The sequence below is a fragment of the Poeciliopsis prolifica genome, unplaced genomic scaffold (assembly GCF_027474105.1).
Source record: "Poeciliopsis prolifica strain line A6 unplaced genomic scaffold, Auburn_PproV2 SCAFFOLD020, whole genome shotgun sequence".
Classification (NCBI taxonomy): domain Eukaryota; kingdom Metazoa; phylum Chordata; class Actinopteri; order Cyprinodontiformes; family Poeciliidae; genus Poeciliopsis; species Poeciliopsis prolifica.
Genome location: NW_026562395.1, coordinates 7904258 through 7920619, shown reverse-complemented (window position 1 = coordinate 7920619; position 16362 = coordinate 7904258). Strand labels below are relative to the sequence as shown.

General features: G+C 41.2%; 1 protein-coding gene across 2 annotated transcripts in view; it reads left to right on the top strand.

Moving 5' to 3' along the window:
- Nucleotides 1-14650, top strand: part of tab2 (TGF-beta activated kinase 1 (MAP3K7) binding protein 2) — a 46686-nt gene extending 32036 nt beyond the window's left edge. The window contains exons 2-7 of one of the 2 annotated variants that reach the window (XM_055044535.1): nt 2074-2266; nt 3712-5329; nt 8429-8589; nt 9603-9696; nt 10162-10257; nt 12632-14650. In XM_055044535.1, the coding sequence (XP_054900510.1) occupies nt 2165-2266; nt 3712-5329; nt 8429-8589; nt 9603-9696; nt 10162-10257; nt 12632-12771 (2211 nt within the window). In that variant the 5' untranslated portion in view covers nt 2074-2164 and the 3' untranslated portion in view covers nt 12772-14650. The remainder of the gene's footprint in view (nt 1-2073; nt 2267-3711; nt 5330-8428; nt 8590-9602; nt 9697-10161; nt 10258-12631) is intronic. The other variant, XM_055044536.1, reaches the window with a different exon arrangement.
- The last annotated feature ends 1712 nt before the right edge of the window (nt 14651-16362 follow it).

Sequence of the window (16362 nt, the reverse complement as noted above, 5' to 3'; positions counted from 1 at the left end):
TCAATGAAGGTTACATTGCTGAACTTCTTTTTTCACCAATTCTTATTTAACTTTGAAGCTTTAGATTTTATCCATTTGAAATGGAGACAAAACGTTTGGAGCTGGATTTTGTATCTGCAACTAATATGATCAGAACTGATTATGAACATTAGTCTCAATGTGGTCTTAGAACATTGCCTTCACTTGGAGACTTCTAAAAGGTCTAAGCTAAGCCAAGATCTAAGCTAAGCTAAGGTCTAAGCCAGGGGTGTTAAACTCCAGTCAAGGGCCGCTGTCCTGCAGTTTTTCGATGTGCCACAGGTACAAAACACAGAAATGAAATGGCTTAATTACCTCCTCCTTGTTCTCCAGAGCCTTGCTAATCATCTAATTGTTCTATTCAGGTGTGGTGCATCAGAGGCACATGTAAAAGTTGCAGTACACCGGCCCTCGAGGACTGAATGTTGACACCCGTGGTCTAAGCTCTAAAAGGAACATACTAAGCTAGTATGTTCCATCAAACAAACGCAGAGTTTGAAAGCTTAAAATGATCAAACTAGAAACGTTGTGACAAAGCCCTGCCTTCTTCTCTATTACCAATGTAAAAAACATTGGTACAAGTTGATACTGAAAATAACCTTGTGGAAGTTCAGGCATCAGTGACAATGTGCCCAACCCAAATAGATCTATTTAGTCTAATTTTATGCTGTGTTCTCTGAGTTTAAACATTTATTTTAAATTCCAGTATGTTTAGAATTCCTAATTCCACTTTCTGAACCATTTGAAAGGTTTGCTGCAGTTTCTTTTTACATGTTTGACCAAGGTAGTCAACCTATTGTTTTAGACAGCTTCTTTATTATATGTTTTCCATTAACTTTGGAAAATAAGTTTCACAGTCAGTGTAATTTATTGCACTAACTAAGTAGTTCTTCTACAGGCAGAGGGCAGAAAATCTGTGGGAGCCACTGCACTAACTGAAGAAATTACGGCTGTTTTTAGGTGTTTGACCAAGCTGGTGGAGTCTTTGGTGTATTTAAGTGTGCTGTATTGGTTCAGAGTTATCAAAATAAAACTGTAATTCAGTACATTTATGTCTGTGTTTAAAAAAATAAACATTTTAAATCTGCTTACCTGTTTTTCTGTATTAGCCAATACTAACCTTCAGATATCAGTATTGGAAAGTGTTTTTTTACTGATTTTTTTTTTTTTTTTTCCAATCTAATTTTGGTGTGTTACTGCAGCTCTGATTCCTCCCCAGAGGTTAAGTGACTGAAATAGGATTGAAATAATACTTATTTGGCATATCTGCTGTTTGTTTTTACACATCGGTGGCAGACTTGCATGAGTCGACTGAATCGGCAGCTTCTTTCTCTTTGCCTCTGGTTAGACAACGTTGCTCTCTGAGCCGCTGCTGACCAGCACACGGATCGGTTCACCGCTGGGCTTCCTCTGGAGACAGAAGGCTTTAATGTCACACATTTCACCCTTTCCCTGCCTGCACAGCCACAGCAGCAAGGTCCTCCTCGTTCCTGGTTTTCTGCTGAGTTTGCTCCTTTTCCGACTTGCTCATATATCTCATGCTGCCTGCTTCAGATTTTCCTGCCCTGACCTTGATGGTAGCCAATTGTTTTGCAGAGCAGCTTTATTGTTGAACTTGAAGTCAAAAAAATATGTCCGTACCAGACTACTGTTCATCCTCCTAGTTTCTTTAATAAGTAAATGATGATGTTAGAGGAGTTGGAGCGGCTGGTTTCCTGTACAGTCAGTCAGAGGTGGTTTCCTCCCTCTGCTTCTCCTTTATTAAGGAGATTTGTGGGGAGGAGGCCCTCTGACATGAATGCAGCCTCTTCTCATCAAGCCTCTCTGAAATCTGTTCTTAGAAACTCAAAGACTTAATAAAATGGATGTTCTCTTGGACAGGCTCATGGAAAAACTCTTCAGCAGTTTGTTCATGCAAAGGTTTCTTCAACCAGACCTGTAAATACACTGTAAATACATATATATATATATATATATATATGTATTTTTTTGCGTTTTAATATGGTGTATTTACCATTTGTTTGTGTTTTTTCTTGTCTTTTCTCCGTCCTGTAGTTGAGATGTTCAGGATGAAGGTGGGATTCTGCCACAGCTGATGCTCCAGTCTGCTGACCTGAAAAAGTGGTCCTGACCTGGCAACATACGAATGGCCCAGGGAAGCCAGCAGATTGACATTCAGGTTTTGCACGACCTGCGCCAGAAGTTCCCTGAAGTCCCTGAAGGTGTCGTCTCTCAGTGTGTTTTGGAGGTAAAGAGGCTTGAAATTACACATAATTAAAAAAATAGAATAAAACACAAAGGAAGTTTATGAAGTCACAAAACGTATTAAAGTTAATAATGTAATACTAAAATATTAATTTAACATATTGAATTTTAGTTACTTAGTTGAAGGTAAAAACTGATGTATGATTGGAAAGTTTAGAAAAAAATAACGGTGTCCAAATATTTGACTGTCATCGTTGTCTTGTCATCATATGGTTCAACATAATCAATGATTTTAAGATGAGGAAAGTTTCTTTTTTATTATTATTATTTATTTATTTTTGTAAAACGATTTTGAACAAGCAGGAAATATATTTGATGAGACAGATACTCCCCGTTTAGACTTAATTTGTCTGAAAATTTCACCCAATTAAAAAAAAAAAAACAACAACAAAAAACATCTCGTATTTATATCAACAGCTTCTACCATTTGTGAGTGATGGTTGTAGGCTACACACAACCATTCTGAGGGCCAAAAATGGCCCCTGGGCCACACGTTTTACACCTCTGCCTTCCTGTCTGCGCATTTTTGTGTCTTTATGCCTGTTGGCTCACATTGATGCTATATGAGCTAACAGGCTAGAGAGCATAATATATCAAGGGAAAAATAATTCAACAGATTTTGTTGAATTATTTTTCAATCATTATGGATTCCAGTAAATCAAGTGTGTTTCAGGTCAGTTGTAAATTACATCACTAAGCCATATATATCTTTACCTCTGAATGCCATGTGGAGGGAAAGCAGGATGGACTCCAGGGGGGAAATGGACAGGCTAAAGATATAATCATGTTTTTTTAGATTTCATATCAGACTTGATCTCCACTTGGTGCTTAGTGTTTTGTTTAGTTTGGATTTAGAATAAAGCTGCACAATATCCCACTGATATTTGTAATTGCAATACTACTGCTTAGAGTTGTGAAAAAAATAACTTATATTTTCATTACTATTTCTTTCTTCATTATGACATTATGTCCCCACTCTGACTGCTAGAGTTCTACACAATGGACTCTAGCATCTGTAACTAAAAACATCCATCAGAGTGACAGTGGCTGTTAGTCCACAAACTGACCTGACATATAATGTTTATACAGAGTCAATGCATGATTCCTGGAATATAACAGCATGCCAGTTATTTAGCGGTGCACTGATATTAATATTGCTGTTATGACCGATATTCACTGATATTATGTATATTTCTCCATTCTTTTGACACCATGAAAACACAACCACCCTGCTGACTTACTCTCTGCTTCAGTTAAACTCCCCACAATCCTTTGCTGCATCACTATCATTGTCACATGACCAAACACAACAAGACCAACATCCTCTCTTCCTCCAGAAACAAACAATGAGATGGAAATAAATATCTTCAGTTCCAATTGGCCCATTATTTAACATCTTATTTCTCACTTCTTCTCTTCTTCCTGCAGTGCAACAACAATCTGGACGCCTGTTGTAAATACTTGTCCCAGGTCAGTCCAGGCTACCTTTACAGTGAATCCAGCAGCCCCAGCTTCTCCGAAGACCCCAACTTGAAGCACATGACCCAGCTGAACCTGGGCCTACAGTCTCAGAATGTGCATGTGGCCCCAGACCGGGACGGCCTGAGAATGAATGGCAGCCGGACGCTGGCCCACAGTATGAGCGACGGGCCCCTCCAGACAGGCCAGGCCCCCAGCAGTGACTTTTTCCAGCACGAGCCACAGTCTGCCCCAGTGCAGGTCCCCTCCACCCTCAACGTCTTCAGCGTGATGGAACCCACGCGTAAGGTGCAGCCCCCACAGAACCTGGGGCTGTACACACTGGGAGCTAAAGGGCCAAGTGTGGGGCCGAACCAGGCCCCCCGTTTCAACCCCATCACAGTGACGCTCGCCCCGAACCTTCAAACGGGCCGCAACACTCCTGCCTCTTTGCACATACACAGCGTGCCCCAGCAGGGCCTGGGCAGCCCTCAGGGCAACTCCATCTTCATTCGGCCGTACGTCAGCCAGTCTGGTTCGGGCCGGCAGAGCCAGCAGCCGGGTGGCCGTGCCCAGTACAGCCCCACTTCCCAGCCCCAGCAGCAGATCTTCCAGATCCACCCATCACCCTCTCCCAGCCCGCGCCCCGCGCCCCAGCACGCTTCTTCGCACACCTCAAGGACCTCTCACGTGTACATGCCTATCAGTTCCCCAACCAACCCTCAGGCACCTGCTATTCCCCCCAGCGGCAGCATGACGGCATCCTCCAGCGTGTCCTCCTGCCCCCCGTCCTCCTCCTCTGCCCTGCCCTCCTCCCTATCTGCCGTCAGCCAGTACAACATCCAGAACATCTCCACCGGCCCCCGGAAGAACCAGATTGAGATCAAACTTGAATCTCCTCAGCGGAGCAGCTCCGCCACAGCGGTGCTGCGGGCGAGCGGCGGGCCCAGGTCCTCTTCCTCTTCCTCCTCTGGCTGCCCGTCCTCTTCCTCCTCTTCTACCGTCTCCAGCACCCCTCAGTCCATTGGAGGGCCTGGCTCCAGCCGCAACCAGCCCACTGTTTACTTCTCAGCCAGCCCACCCAATGCTGCTAGTGCCCTCTCCGAGGAGGCTATGGTGGGATCCCGCTCCCAGCCCAAGTTTTACATTTCTGCCAGCGACGACAGTGGCAGCAGAAACCCTCCTACAGTCTACATCTCAGCTAACCCTCAGATCCAGGGGCCCTCGGTGGCCAGGACCATGGGGGGCCAAGTGAGCATGGGCCCCGCCTACATTCACCACCATCCGCCTAAGAGTCGGCCCTCTGTGGGAGGCGGAGGCACAGCGTCTTCGCCTCGCGTGGTAGTGACTCAGCCCAACACCAAATATACCTTTAAAATCACTGTGTCTCCCAACAAACCTCCAGCCGTGTCCCCCGGGGTCGTGTCCCCAACCTTTGAGCCCACCAACCTCCTCAGTCTGCCGTCGGACCACCACTTTGTGGAGCCGGAGCCCCTGCATCTGTCTGACCCGCTGTCGCCGCACAGAGATCGGCCAAGCGAGCCGCGCAGACTCAGCATGGGTTCTGATGACGCAGCGTACACACAAGGTGAGCAACACTCCAACGCTGAGGTGGCTTTGAGTCTCATTGCAGAAAAATGTTTGTACCCTGGCTCAGTTCCTGGCTGAATAACTCTCATAAGTGTTCAAAATAAAATGTTAGAACTGAGGAGCAAATTTTTCCAACATTAACTTCCTTTTTCAGGTTGTCCTTCAATGTTTGAGCTGCTTCCTTTCCAGGGTTTTTTTTAGTTGTGCCTGGTACACATGGCAAGATTTTGAAGGGGTAGTATTATTTAAAAAGTAACTTTTTTTGGCCTTTACATCATATTATCTAATTCCCTCATCAAAAACATACCTTTTTTTGCATGTTTGAGAAATCTTAGTCTCCCATGGTAACCAATCAACTTCGCAAAAGCACGTGGGTGAATTAGCTCCATCTTTGAGGGGCAGCTCCTCCTCAGAGCTGCCGTTTCCAAGCTTTTGCCTCACAGAACACCCCACCGCATCAACTCCTCCATTCAGCTCCTTCAGACTAGCCAGCAGCAATTAGCAAACACCTGGTGGATCTGCTGAGCTCATAATAGGAGCTACCAGTGCAACACTGGTAAAAACATTAACAGAGGAACCACCGTGTGATGACTTCCTGAAGGCAAACTTTCAGAAAGAGCAGGAGTTTTAAAGAAACAGAGGCCCAATTTCAAGGCCTTACATTATGAAGTCAAACCTTACATTATGAAGAGCTATATCATATAGGTCTTTTAAGACCTATATGATATATTTGCCGTTTTTATAACAACTGAGGATAACACAGTTCCTTGATTGTGCCATAGAATGCCACTGTGTTCCTGGAAAATACTTAATTACCAACTTCCACCAGAAATCTTTTTGTTTTCAACATTAAATCATCTCTGAAGGAGATGATGCAGCTCAGCTCAGCGCTCACTCTGCAGCAGCACACCATGCGATAACAGCTGGCTCCTCCCATACAGCTTAATAGATTATGTTTTATTTAATTATGCACTAATTTAAACATCTAGAATAAAATGAGAGTAAAACATGGCCACCAGCAACAGTAGACCACACTGTCTGTATTGGTTTACCTACCTGTTTGAGAACTACCCAACAGCTAGCTATGGTGCTGTTAGTTTAAACTGTCTTTTACTGTTGAAGTTAGTTTTTTTTTTTCCCTAAAAGATTTGAATGATAATGTCATTGCTTGTACTCCTTTCTTATGCTCCCTAAGTGCTTTCCAACTCTCCTTAAACGCCTGCCCCGAAGCTTAAGTCGCTAAAAAGTATATGGTGTATAATCAGAAAAGTTTCTTATGGAAACATAGACTTTAAAAGTACTTCTTGAGTGGTACAGTGTATACTTGCTGTCAGTACTGTGGTGGAGAGATGTTCTTCATGGCCTTTTCCACACAGTAGATGAAAGCCAAGGTGGCTCTCTAAGTAAGGCCTGGTGTGATGACTGCAGTGTGAGTCCTCCACAGTAAACGCTCTGTTTGCCCCCGTCAGCCCATAACTGCAGATCCTGGAGTGAGTAAAACATGTGGCAGCACACTACTCTTTCCTTTTTTGGACTTTTGACTGTATCATATGTGAGTCACTGGCTTTGGCTTTTGCTCTATGGCGACTACCACACTTAACACTTGTGCGTTTGTATCAAAACACGGAATATCGATTGGCGATGTTTCGCCTGGCTGAGTCCCATTTAAAGCCACCTGATACGGACACACCTGTCACCACATAACGGTTAATTAAACACTAATGTTTTTACCACCAGTCACCAAGATCATATCGCTCTTTGTTTGGCAGCAGAATATCATTTTTGGTGTTGCGCAACGCTTTTTTCTGATACGCAAGTGAAAACCTGTTTGAAATGTAGCCTCCCTGTTAAACTGGTTCAGTTTGGAAAAACAAATTGTTCCGATTGTCTTTTCTGCTTTTCCTTTGAACATCTTTTGGGGTTTTTTATGGGGGAAGAGAGGTTTCTAATTCTATGTTCTGAACATAACTTGACATTAAATGTACAGAGAGAGTTGGAAATTGCTAAAATTTGATTAAATTATAAGAATAAAGATTCTTTAGGGTAATATTGTAACAACCCACCACCACAAACTCCTAAAATCACCATAGCAACAATTCAAATCTAAAGCTGGATCAGATTTTTAACAAGTAAGCACATCTACAGATGAAGTAGCCTTTTCCAAAGGAAAGCTTTTCTCAGGAGGCACAGCTGATTGGACGAATAAACTGAAGCGCAACACGATTAGACAAGTATGTCATCATAGGGTTTTCTGAAGGACCACACCTGATTGGACAAAATTGTAACCGCGGGTATCAGAAGACAAGTCGCTCTGATATTAGCGACATAGGAGTTGAAAGATCCTCCCTTAAATGTTACACTCAAAATTATCGTCATCTGAGACAACAACAAACTGCCGACCAGACTGGACTGTTGATGTTGACAATTAACGTCATCAATGTCAAAATCCATTGTCAATGCTTTCTATACTTTGTTTTTTGGTTGTTGTTGTTTTTTTGTTTTGTTTTGTTTTGTTTTGGTTTTTTTCTAACAGAAGTTCCCACAGTTTCCTCCCTGCTGTTTGTAGTGAGTCACCTCCATGCAGACATGTCTGTCCCTTTCATTCAGACGGTCATAAACACTGTTACCACTGGATCAAAGATCTTAACTTTGAGTCATTTAAAGACCAAATTCACTCCAAGCCAAAAGTGTTATGGAGCTCTTAGTTTGACTGACTGTTCTGTACTGCCTGTAAGAGGCTAACAGATTCTGACTACTCAATACGAGCCCACATTCACATCACTTTTCACACCTGGTTTCTCAACCATAGGGAGACTCTGTGGGATCGCTGTATCTATTGAACAGATACAGTGATTCCTTTGAAAGTTGGAAGGTGTAGAAGAACCCTGAATGGATCCTGGTACAGCTGTGGTTTTTAGAACAATTACTGCAGAACTATTTAACTACAATGGTTCGTGTTCAAAGGCCGACAGCTTCTTACCACAGAGTTCTTTTAGCAAAACACTCTAAATGAGGTTTTATCCACATGTTTCTGTTTCGTTTCTTCATGTTGGAGAAAGCCTCTGATAAAACATGCTGTTTTTCTCTCTGCTTTCAGCTCTGTTGGTCCATCAGAAAGCTCGAATGGAGAGACTGTGGCACGAGTTGGAAATGAAGAAGAAGAAGCTGGAGAAACTAAAAGAGGAAGTGAATGAAATGGAGAATGACCTGACCAGGAGAAGGCTGGAGAGATCAAACTCTGCCTCCCAAATTCCTTCTGTAAGATGACAGAGACGGTGTTTGACCTTTTCACGTTTAGATTGTACTGAGCCAGATTTCTTTGTGTGAAGTTTCATTCCAGTATTATCTGGATAAATATGTTATTATTGTATATTCTGTCATTCCTTCTTTCTCTTCTTCCTACAGTATATACTTTGTGTTTTGCTTTATTTTATTCTTTCCTGCCTACTTATATCATTTCCCTCCTTCCATGTCCATGTTCCTTGTATCCTAACTCCTGTCCATCTATTCAATTGTTGGATTTTGTAGATGTCCTTTTAAATTCTTCCCTTTTCGTAGAAATATCTTTCAGAAAAGTTATAAACTTCTAATGTCTTATAATGAGCTAATATTCAGAGGATATATATTTAGCATTTAAAATACTTAAAAAAAAGCTTTGTAAATATGTTCTCAAGTTCTAGTTACAAGTTTGAGTAAAAGTGCCTCAGACATTTTCTCAGCTAAGTAGAAAAGCGTGGGCTGACTCAAAATTTTCACATGGTTCATCTATCCAACAGAACACTGGAGATGCAACAACTGGGTTTATTTATCACAAGTCACATCTCTATCTTTACGTTTACCAATATTATCACGTGTTCCTGTTATGCAACCCTCCACCACATGCTGTTTAAACAGTAGAGATAAAATACTAGTTTACATTCTCAAACAAATTTCTCTGTCAGAACAGAAGAAACCACGTAGGTCAGCTTTTATATGACAGCTCTGTAGCCATGGTGATAACAGCATCTGTTTAGGTCCATATAAAATAGTACTGTATGCTCAGACTTGATTGGCCACTTGATTTACATCAGGAGGACTTCACAGTTCATGTGTCATACATATAAGCAACAGGCATTATTGATCTCTTTATTGATATGCTCCATCTTTAGATTAAGTGGATAAAATATTAGCTGAGTTTTTGGAGTTGTAGAAAGCTCTGGGTAGTTGGAGAGTTTGCCCAGGACGTTGAGATATTGGTTTAGGTTTGAAATTTTTTCTCTGTGTTCCTTCAGATCGATGAAATGAAGAATCTGCGATGCAAAAACAGAACGCTGCAGATCGACATCGACTGCCTCAGCAAAGAAATTGATCTCCTTCAAACAAATGGTATGTATCCACTTCTGTCTCCTGCGTAATACTCCAGATGTTCTGCTCAATGAATATAAATATCAATTTTTGTCTTTTAAGTGAGTTTTTGGCCTCTTTGTTGTTCATAAAACAGTAAGTTGTTTAGAAAAAGCAGTGCAGCAGCAGCTTGCGTGTTCTTTGCACACAGCACTGTTAGCTACCAGCTCTTCCTGAATTGCATCCTGCTGCTGCTGGGTAACGAGAGATTTACAGCCCCTATCCTCCCACCCCCAGTCTCCCCAGGCTGAGCCGCCGCAGGGCCAGCAGCTTCCACACAGCAAGGAAGGATGTTGGGTCTCGCTCTCTCATAAATGTTTTATTGATGACGTCTGTTTGAACACAAAGAGCCTCCAATACAAAGCAAATCAAAACTGATTTAAAAGTTTTGATAGGGCACTGATACGCCAATGTTGTTGCTTCCATTCTGTTTCCATCTGTATGCAGGACCACACTTAAATCCAAGTGTAATCCATAATTTTTATGACAACATTGGATTCCTTGGTCCTGTCCCACCCAAACCCAAAGGTACTTCATCTGTCGGTAAGGCGATTCCTGGATGCATTCTCTTAATTACTGGCATCTTGCTGCAACTGCTTCTGTTTGCATGAACTCCCTCGTTCTTTCAGCAAAAGTCACATTTATATGTGCTCATATATAGGCCTGTCATAATAACAAATTTTGCTGATCAAAAAATTGTCCCAGAAGTATTGCGATAAACAGTAATATTGCTGTTTTGAGATAGATTTCCTGCAATATAATGCTGACGATGTACTGATGCCAGAACACATTCTCAAAAATCAATAAACTTTAAATTTTACTCAACATTTAACACTGGAACTGGAAGACATTTTAAATTTACAAAATAAACAAAATGAATTATGAAATCTATGTAAACAAAATTGTCCATAAAAAGGCTTGGTTGAGACTTAGGCCGTACTGATTGCAGTTTTTTTTGGATGATCGCCGATTACCAATCTTTAAAAAAACGTGATCTACAGATTCCGATTCCAATTTGTTTGCCTGAAATGTTGCTAAATCTTGCAAAAAGGTAGCTGAGTTGGCAACAGTGGAGTGACTATTGTTAACTACAAACATGCGGACTTGACCTAGTGGGCCGGTCAGTCAAAGGCAGAGCAGAAGAGGACAGTGGTTGATTTTTAGATGTTGGCTGAGGTATGGAAGATCAGGGGAAAAGGTTGGCTTCACATGCAAGTATCAGTTGATCACCAATCTCTCAAAATTAAGAAAACCGCCACCAATAAATCGGTGCACCCCTACTTGAGACCAACGCACCAGTCCATCCAGTTTTTGATAGAAAGGAAGAAAAAAGGAAAACAATAAATCATGCAAATAGAAATTATTTTGCTCGTTTAATTTGTCATGCAATTACTTGCGTTATTGCTTATTGTGACAGGCCTACCAACATCAAGCAAACATGATCATTCGTGTTTGCTTGTGAAGAATTACTAAAGAATTTATGCCCCTTATATTTTGTTATTGGCGTCTTATGTGATAGACTAGCTAATGAGTTCAGGACTCTGACATAGAATGAGAATTGTCCATAGTTTTCAGCACCATTTACAAATGAAAATCTGAGAGTATCTGTATTTTAATACCCCCATTTTTTTTAATTTCATTTTATTTTTTACTTACCCTTTATTTAAGGTTGAATAAAAAAGTTTGGCGCAACCATTCTCCTTAGGAAGAGACATAATTAGAGAACAAAACGTAACATAAAGACCAAGAAGACGGCAGCTGTGTTGAACACAACTACTTCTGAACATGGAGACAGGACGGACTAACGGCAGGCCTACTGAGGGCTGAATGCGCCGTTCAGAAAGCAGATACTCTGAGTTAACCTACTCAGCTGGGTGATAAGATTTTCAGTTTCAGAACAGGAAGTATCAACTGAGTAGCTCAATTATAAATGAGAAGCCCTCATCAATGAAGGGCAGATACTGCGGTTCACCATGGCAACGGGAGGAAATAAGAAGCCTCAAAGTACACATATCTGACAGAAGGCATTAGAAATGCTAATAACTGCATAAGGAGAATATTATAATATGCAATATAAAAGAAGTGATACTATTGCTGCTATAAAGTAGTGAGTGCTATCTTGGCAGAGACCAAGTCAATGCATGAGTGAGATTTGACAGAGAACTCCGGTTTTATTCTAACACTATTGTTTAATTTCCAACAAAAACGTGCAGGGTGTCATTTTACTGAGATAAATAGCGGTAACATTTCAAAATATCTTAATTCAGAGATGACAAGACATCCAATCGTGGTCCTGGCGGATAACTGCTGAGGATTAGTGTTCCACAGTCTATTTCTGACGCGTTCCTCTTGTCTCGTCTCAGCAAAGTAGTGAGACAGACTCTACACAGAGTAAGCTGACTCAGGATAATGCCTACCTGAGTGTTTTGAAACTGAACACTCAGGGTATCCACATTCCTACCTTGAACTTACCGTGACTTCCACATATAATAGCATTTCTGAAAACTGTTGACAGGACCACTGTTTGTGTCAAACCCGTCAAACCTGAACTGGACAGAAGAAGTCCAGTTTGCAGTTTGCCACAGGGACATAGCAGACATGTAGCAGGAGGTGCTCTGGAAAAATCAGACCCAAACTGGACTAGGATTGCAACAATTAATCAAATTTCATGATTAATCGATTATTGAAATAAATATTAACTAATTTAGTAACAGATTAATTATTGACTGGAGTACACCGACTTTAAAAAGGTAATTGCCGAAAAGCATATTTGAAGCGGTAATTAAGCTAAAACTGTACAAAATATACATGCTAATATGTTCAACCCAAAAGAACTCAAGTAGCAGTTTGGCTCAAATTCACACTTGAATTTTCAGCAGCATTGTGTTAACTTCCTTTCCTTTCCCTTTGTTCTCAGACCCAGGAAGTAAAATTGTGAAGCCCAGCACAGATCCAGAGGAGGATGAGGGCACCCAATGGAACTGCACAGCCTGCACCTTCCTCAACCATCCCGCCCTCAACCGCTGTGAACAGTGCGACTTCCCGCGGCACTTCTGAGCCAAGGGGGCGCCGCGCCGCGCCCTGCCTCCGCACACCCTGACGTCTCGCAGGCTACAGTAGACCAGACTTTTTGAGTTCTCCTTTTGCTTTCGTGTGGCGAAAGAGAAAACCGGACGGACGGCTGCAGCAGTGAAAACTGCACATCCTCTTCTTCTCAGCTATTGATCGTCTTTCCTGTTGTCTGAAGTTGGTGTAAAGCTGTCCACCGAAGGCCTGACTGGACAGCGTATACAGCTCCTGTTGGTTCCCAACAGTGGGATGATACCTCGCTTTAGAGACCGGGACTGTGTCTCGTTGGGAAACGCTTCGCTGCTTCCACTCACAGTATTATGAGCGTGGCCCCGCAGTGACGGCACACGTTCGCACAAACATCCAGGTGCCGCAGTGCCTTTTCCTGATCGTATATCTGAATTGTTTCTTCCTCCGTGACGGCCTGACCTGGTGATGGAACTGAGCTCAGCCGCCGAAGGAAATCTAGTTGTGGACTTGAACGTTGGTTTGCCGTTTCTAGAGGATGCCAAAAGGCAAACAGCCACTGTTGCTGCCATGTTTCCATGCTTATTAATGTCTCTCCAGCTCCCACTTTCTGTCTACGTAGCCACGACTCGACAAAAAACAAGTTGCATGGTTTATGTACAGTACATTGAAGCAGAAGCTCTCCTCGAGCTCCTTGCTGTACATAATTTTTAGAATGTGCTTTTAAACCTTTTTTCCCTCACACTATGAATCACGTTTATTTCCTGTAATTATAGCTTTATAGACTTTATCAACTATTTTATTTCTGTTTTCCTTAAACAGACAAGCACCATGCTCCATTTTTAAGCTTTTTACTTGATTTGTGGGGGAGCGGAAGCTTTGCAGAAGGAGACGAGCAGAGCCGGTAAAAACCCTCACAGTCATCACGAAGCTACATGTGTCGGTTGGTCCATTGATCGCTTGTGTATTTGCAGAGATTCCCGTGTACGATCTGTTGATGTAAGGCGACGGAGGAGGAGTTCTTGTTTTTATTTTTGTTTTTGTTCTTCAGGACATATTGGAGACTTTCTGGGTTTGGGGTAGAAGAGTTGGGTTTAAAAAAAAATTAAATGACTGCCATCCTATCTGACAACTGGAATGTAGGATTGATGTTTGGGGATAAACTACACCTCAGTGCGAAGAGACTCATTTTGTAACACACCAGGATTGATTTGGAGGACCTCCTGGAAACAATCTGAAGTTCCCAAGCAGACGTGAGTCTGAGTGGAGCTTCTGGTTTCAACCAACTGGTGTTGAATTAAAACATCTTTCCTCTGTTTCAATGACCCCTCTGTGACCCTTGTGCCTTATACACAGGTTAGAATTGTTACACAGACACAGCCCCCACACACACACACACACACAATGTAAGCACATGATTGTTCACTGTGTATTCCCTTATTTTTATTGGCTCATTTATCCTCTTAACCTTTTTACCTAAGAGGGAGCATCTAAAGTTTACTCAATGTGATTTAAGATATAATAACCTTGAACTAGTTACTTTTGAGTTTTTCCTTATTTGTGAGCTGGTGCCTTACATTAGTGCCTTATGAATTTATATTGACAATCTCCTCAGTTAAATTTCAGTGCCATTTTTTTTAAACCAAATTCCATTTAAAAGTAGAAGATGATTTATTGTCTCTTTAGCACTTACATCTTTGTTCTTCCTTTTTCCAACCCAAAGAATCCAGTTTTCAGCGTTACCTGCACCTTGGTGTGAAGAGGCAGTTCATTCATGTTTTATTAAATGGAGGAAAAAGTCATTTGGATATCTAAAGCTTTTTTTTTTTTTTTTTAGCTGGGAAAACTGTCTTTGTAACAGATAAGTTATTTGTAAAAATTAAAAAAAATTTATTCTGAATGTTGTTGGTGTGCCTTCAGAATGCTCTTCCCACTAGATGGCAGTAGAGCTCAATTGCTGTTCAGAAATTGAAGTCACTTTTTGACTGTGGTTCCAGCTTATGAAAACCAAAAGTTCTGTTTTCAGGAAATTAGAAAATCATATTAGCTCAATTTGAAAAATAAAAATACATTTATGGATTGAATTTAATTAACATTTGTATTTCAGTGTTTATTGACTTATAAAGTAGAAATAAGAATAACAATAATACAAAAATGATAAAGGAGTGGGTAGAAGTATGATCTTATTAGAACCCCTCCCTACTCAACAATATCATTATTAAAATATCTTCCTGTTTCTAAGTATTGTAGCAGTAAGCCTTCATCCTCCTCTGGTTCTGTATTAAAATAGAATATGCTGTAATGATCGCCAAGGGGAAATCGCTCAAGGCCTGACGCCTACTCCATCCAAAGTATTAAATATTGGTAAACACAAATATAACCAAGCAATTTAAAATGTATATTAAAATACATATTTCATCAATGAGTTCAGTAACCAAATTTAAAATAAATTTATTAAACATAAATTAATAAAATAAGAATGCACATGGAAATACATTTCCATATAAATAAAATATAAGTACACGAGTCCAGAGAAAACCTAGATTAAGGACAGTTAGAGTTGGGCATTGTATGATCTGATGGCTACATGAGAAATGAGTTCTGTAGTGCATTCAATGATGTGCTTATAATATTTCCATAAAGATATACTTATATAGAATGGAAAGATTTCATTTCTATAGCTTTTTAGCTATTTTGAGTCCAAACCATGTTAAAGACTGTAGAGTTCCCAGGTGTAATTACAAAGTTTGCAACAGAATGAAATTAGATTTTTTGATTTTTCTTTTTTTTTTTTTTTTTTGCCGATCTGAACAGACGGAGAAATAATAAACCAAAAGTGTAAACTGTACATTAATTTTCCCCACATGGCATTCAGAATCCGTGACATGGTGAGTTGGTGAACTCTGTTCTGTTGACCTGCTGTTGTTAGAGAAGGTCGGGTTGCTTTAATGGCAGCATCATCAAAGCAGGTCAAATGACATCAGCGGCTTGTCTGTATGAGAGTCTCTGGAGTGAATTGATGAAGCGTCATTCTGTATCACATTAAGAGCTCATGTTGTGTAACTGTCTCAGTGGGAAAGTCTTCACCGATTCCTATACATGCTGATGTGCCCTTGGGCAAGGCACTTTACTACATGTTGAGTAAGCTTACTGAGAAACCTGAAGTCACAATAACAACTCAACAGCTTTGTTAGGCTTTCAATTTAAAGTCATTATGATGTCTTTTGAGTCACTAGAACACTTCATTTTTTTTAAAGGGGCAGTATTATGTGTTTGCCAGCCACACAGTGACATTTTAATGCAAAAACCAATAACTGTTCATTTCAGGTGTTTAAAAAATACTGTATGTATCAAATATTGCTTCAAGGTGACGCGGGCCACAGTCTGTTTCTGGCCCTGTGCTGCAGGGCCGAGGCTCCTGTCCCAGCTGCCAGCAGCAGATCTCTGCAGCCCCCTGGTACCTGATAGCAGCTGTCGCCGGAAGTGTCGCGATAGTTGCCGGTGCCACAATTTGAGCCTGCTGTCTCTGCCTTTTAAAGTGCTATGCCGCTAAGGCCACCAGGAGGCGCCACTCTTCGTCATAAAGTAATTGGCAGACTCAACACAAAAATC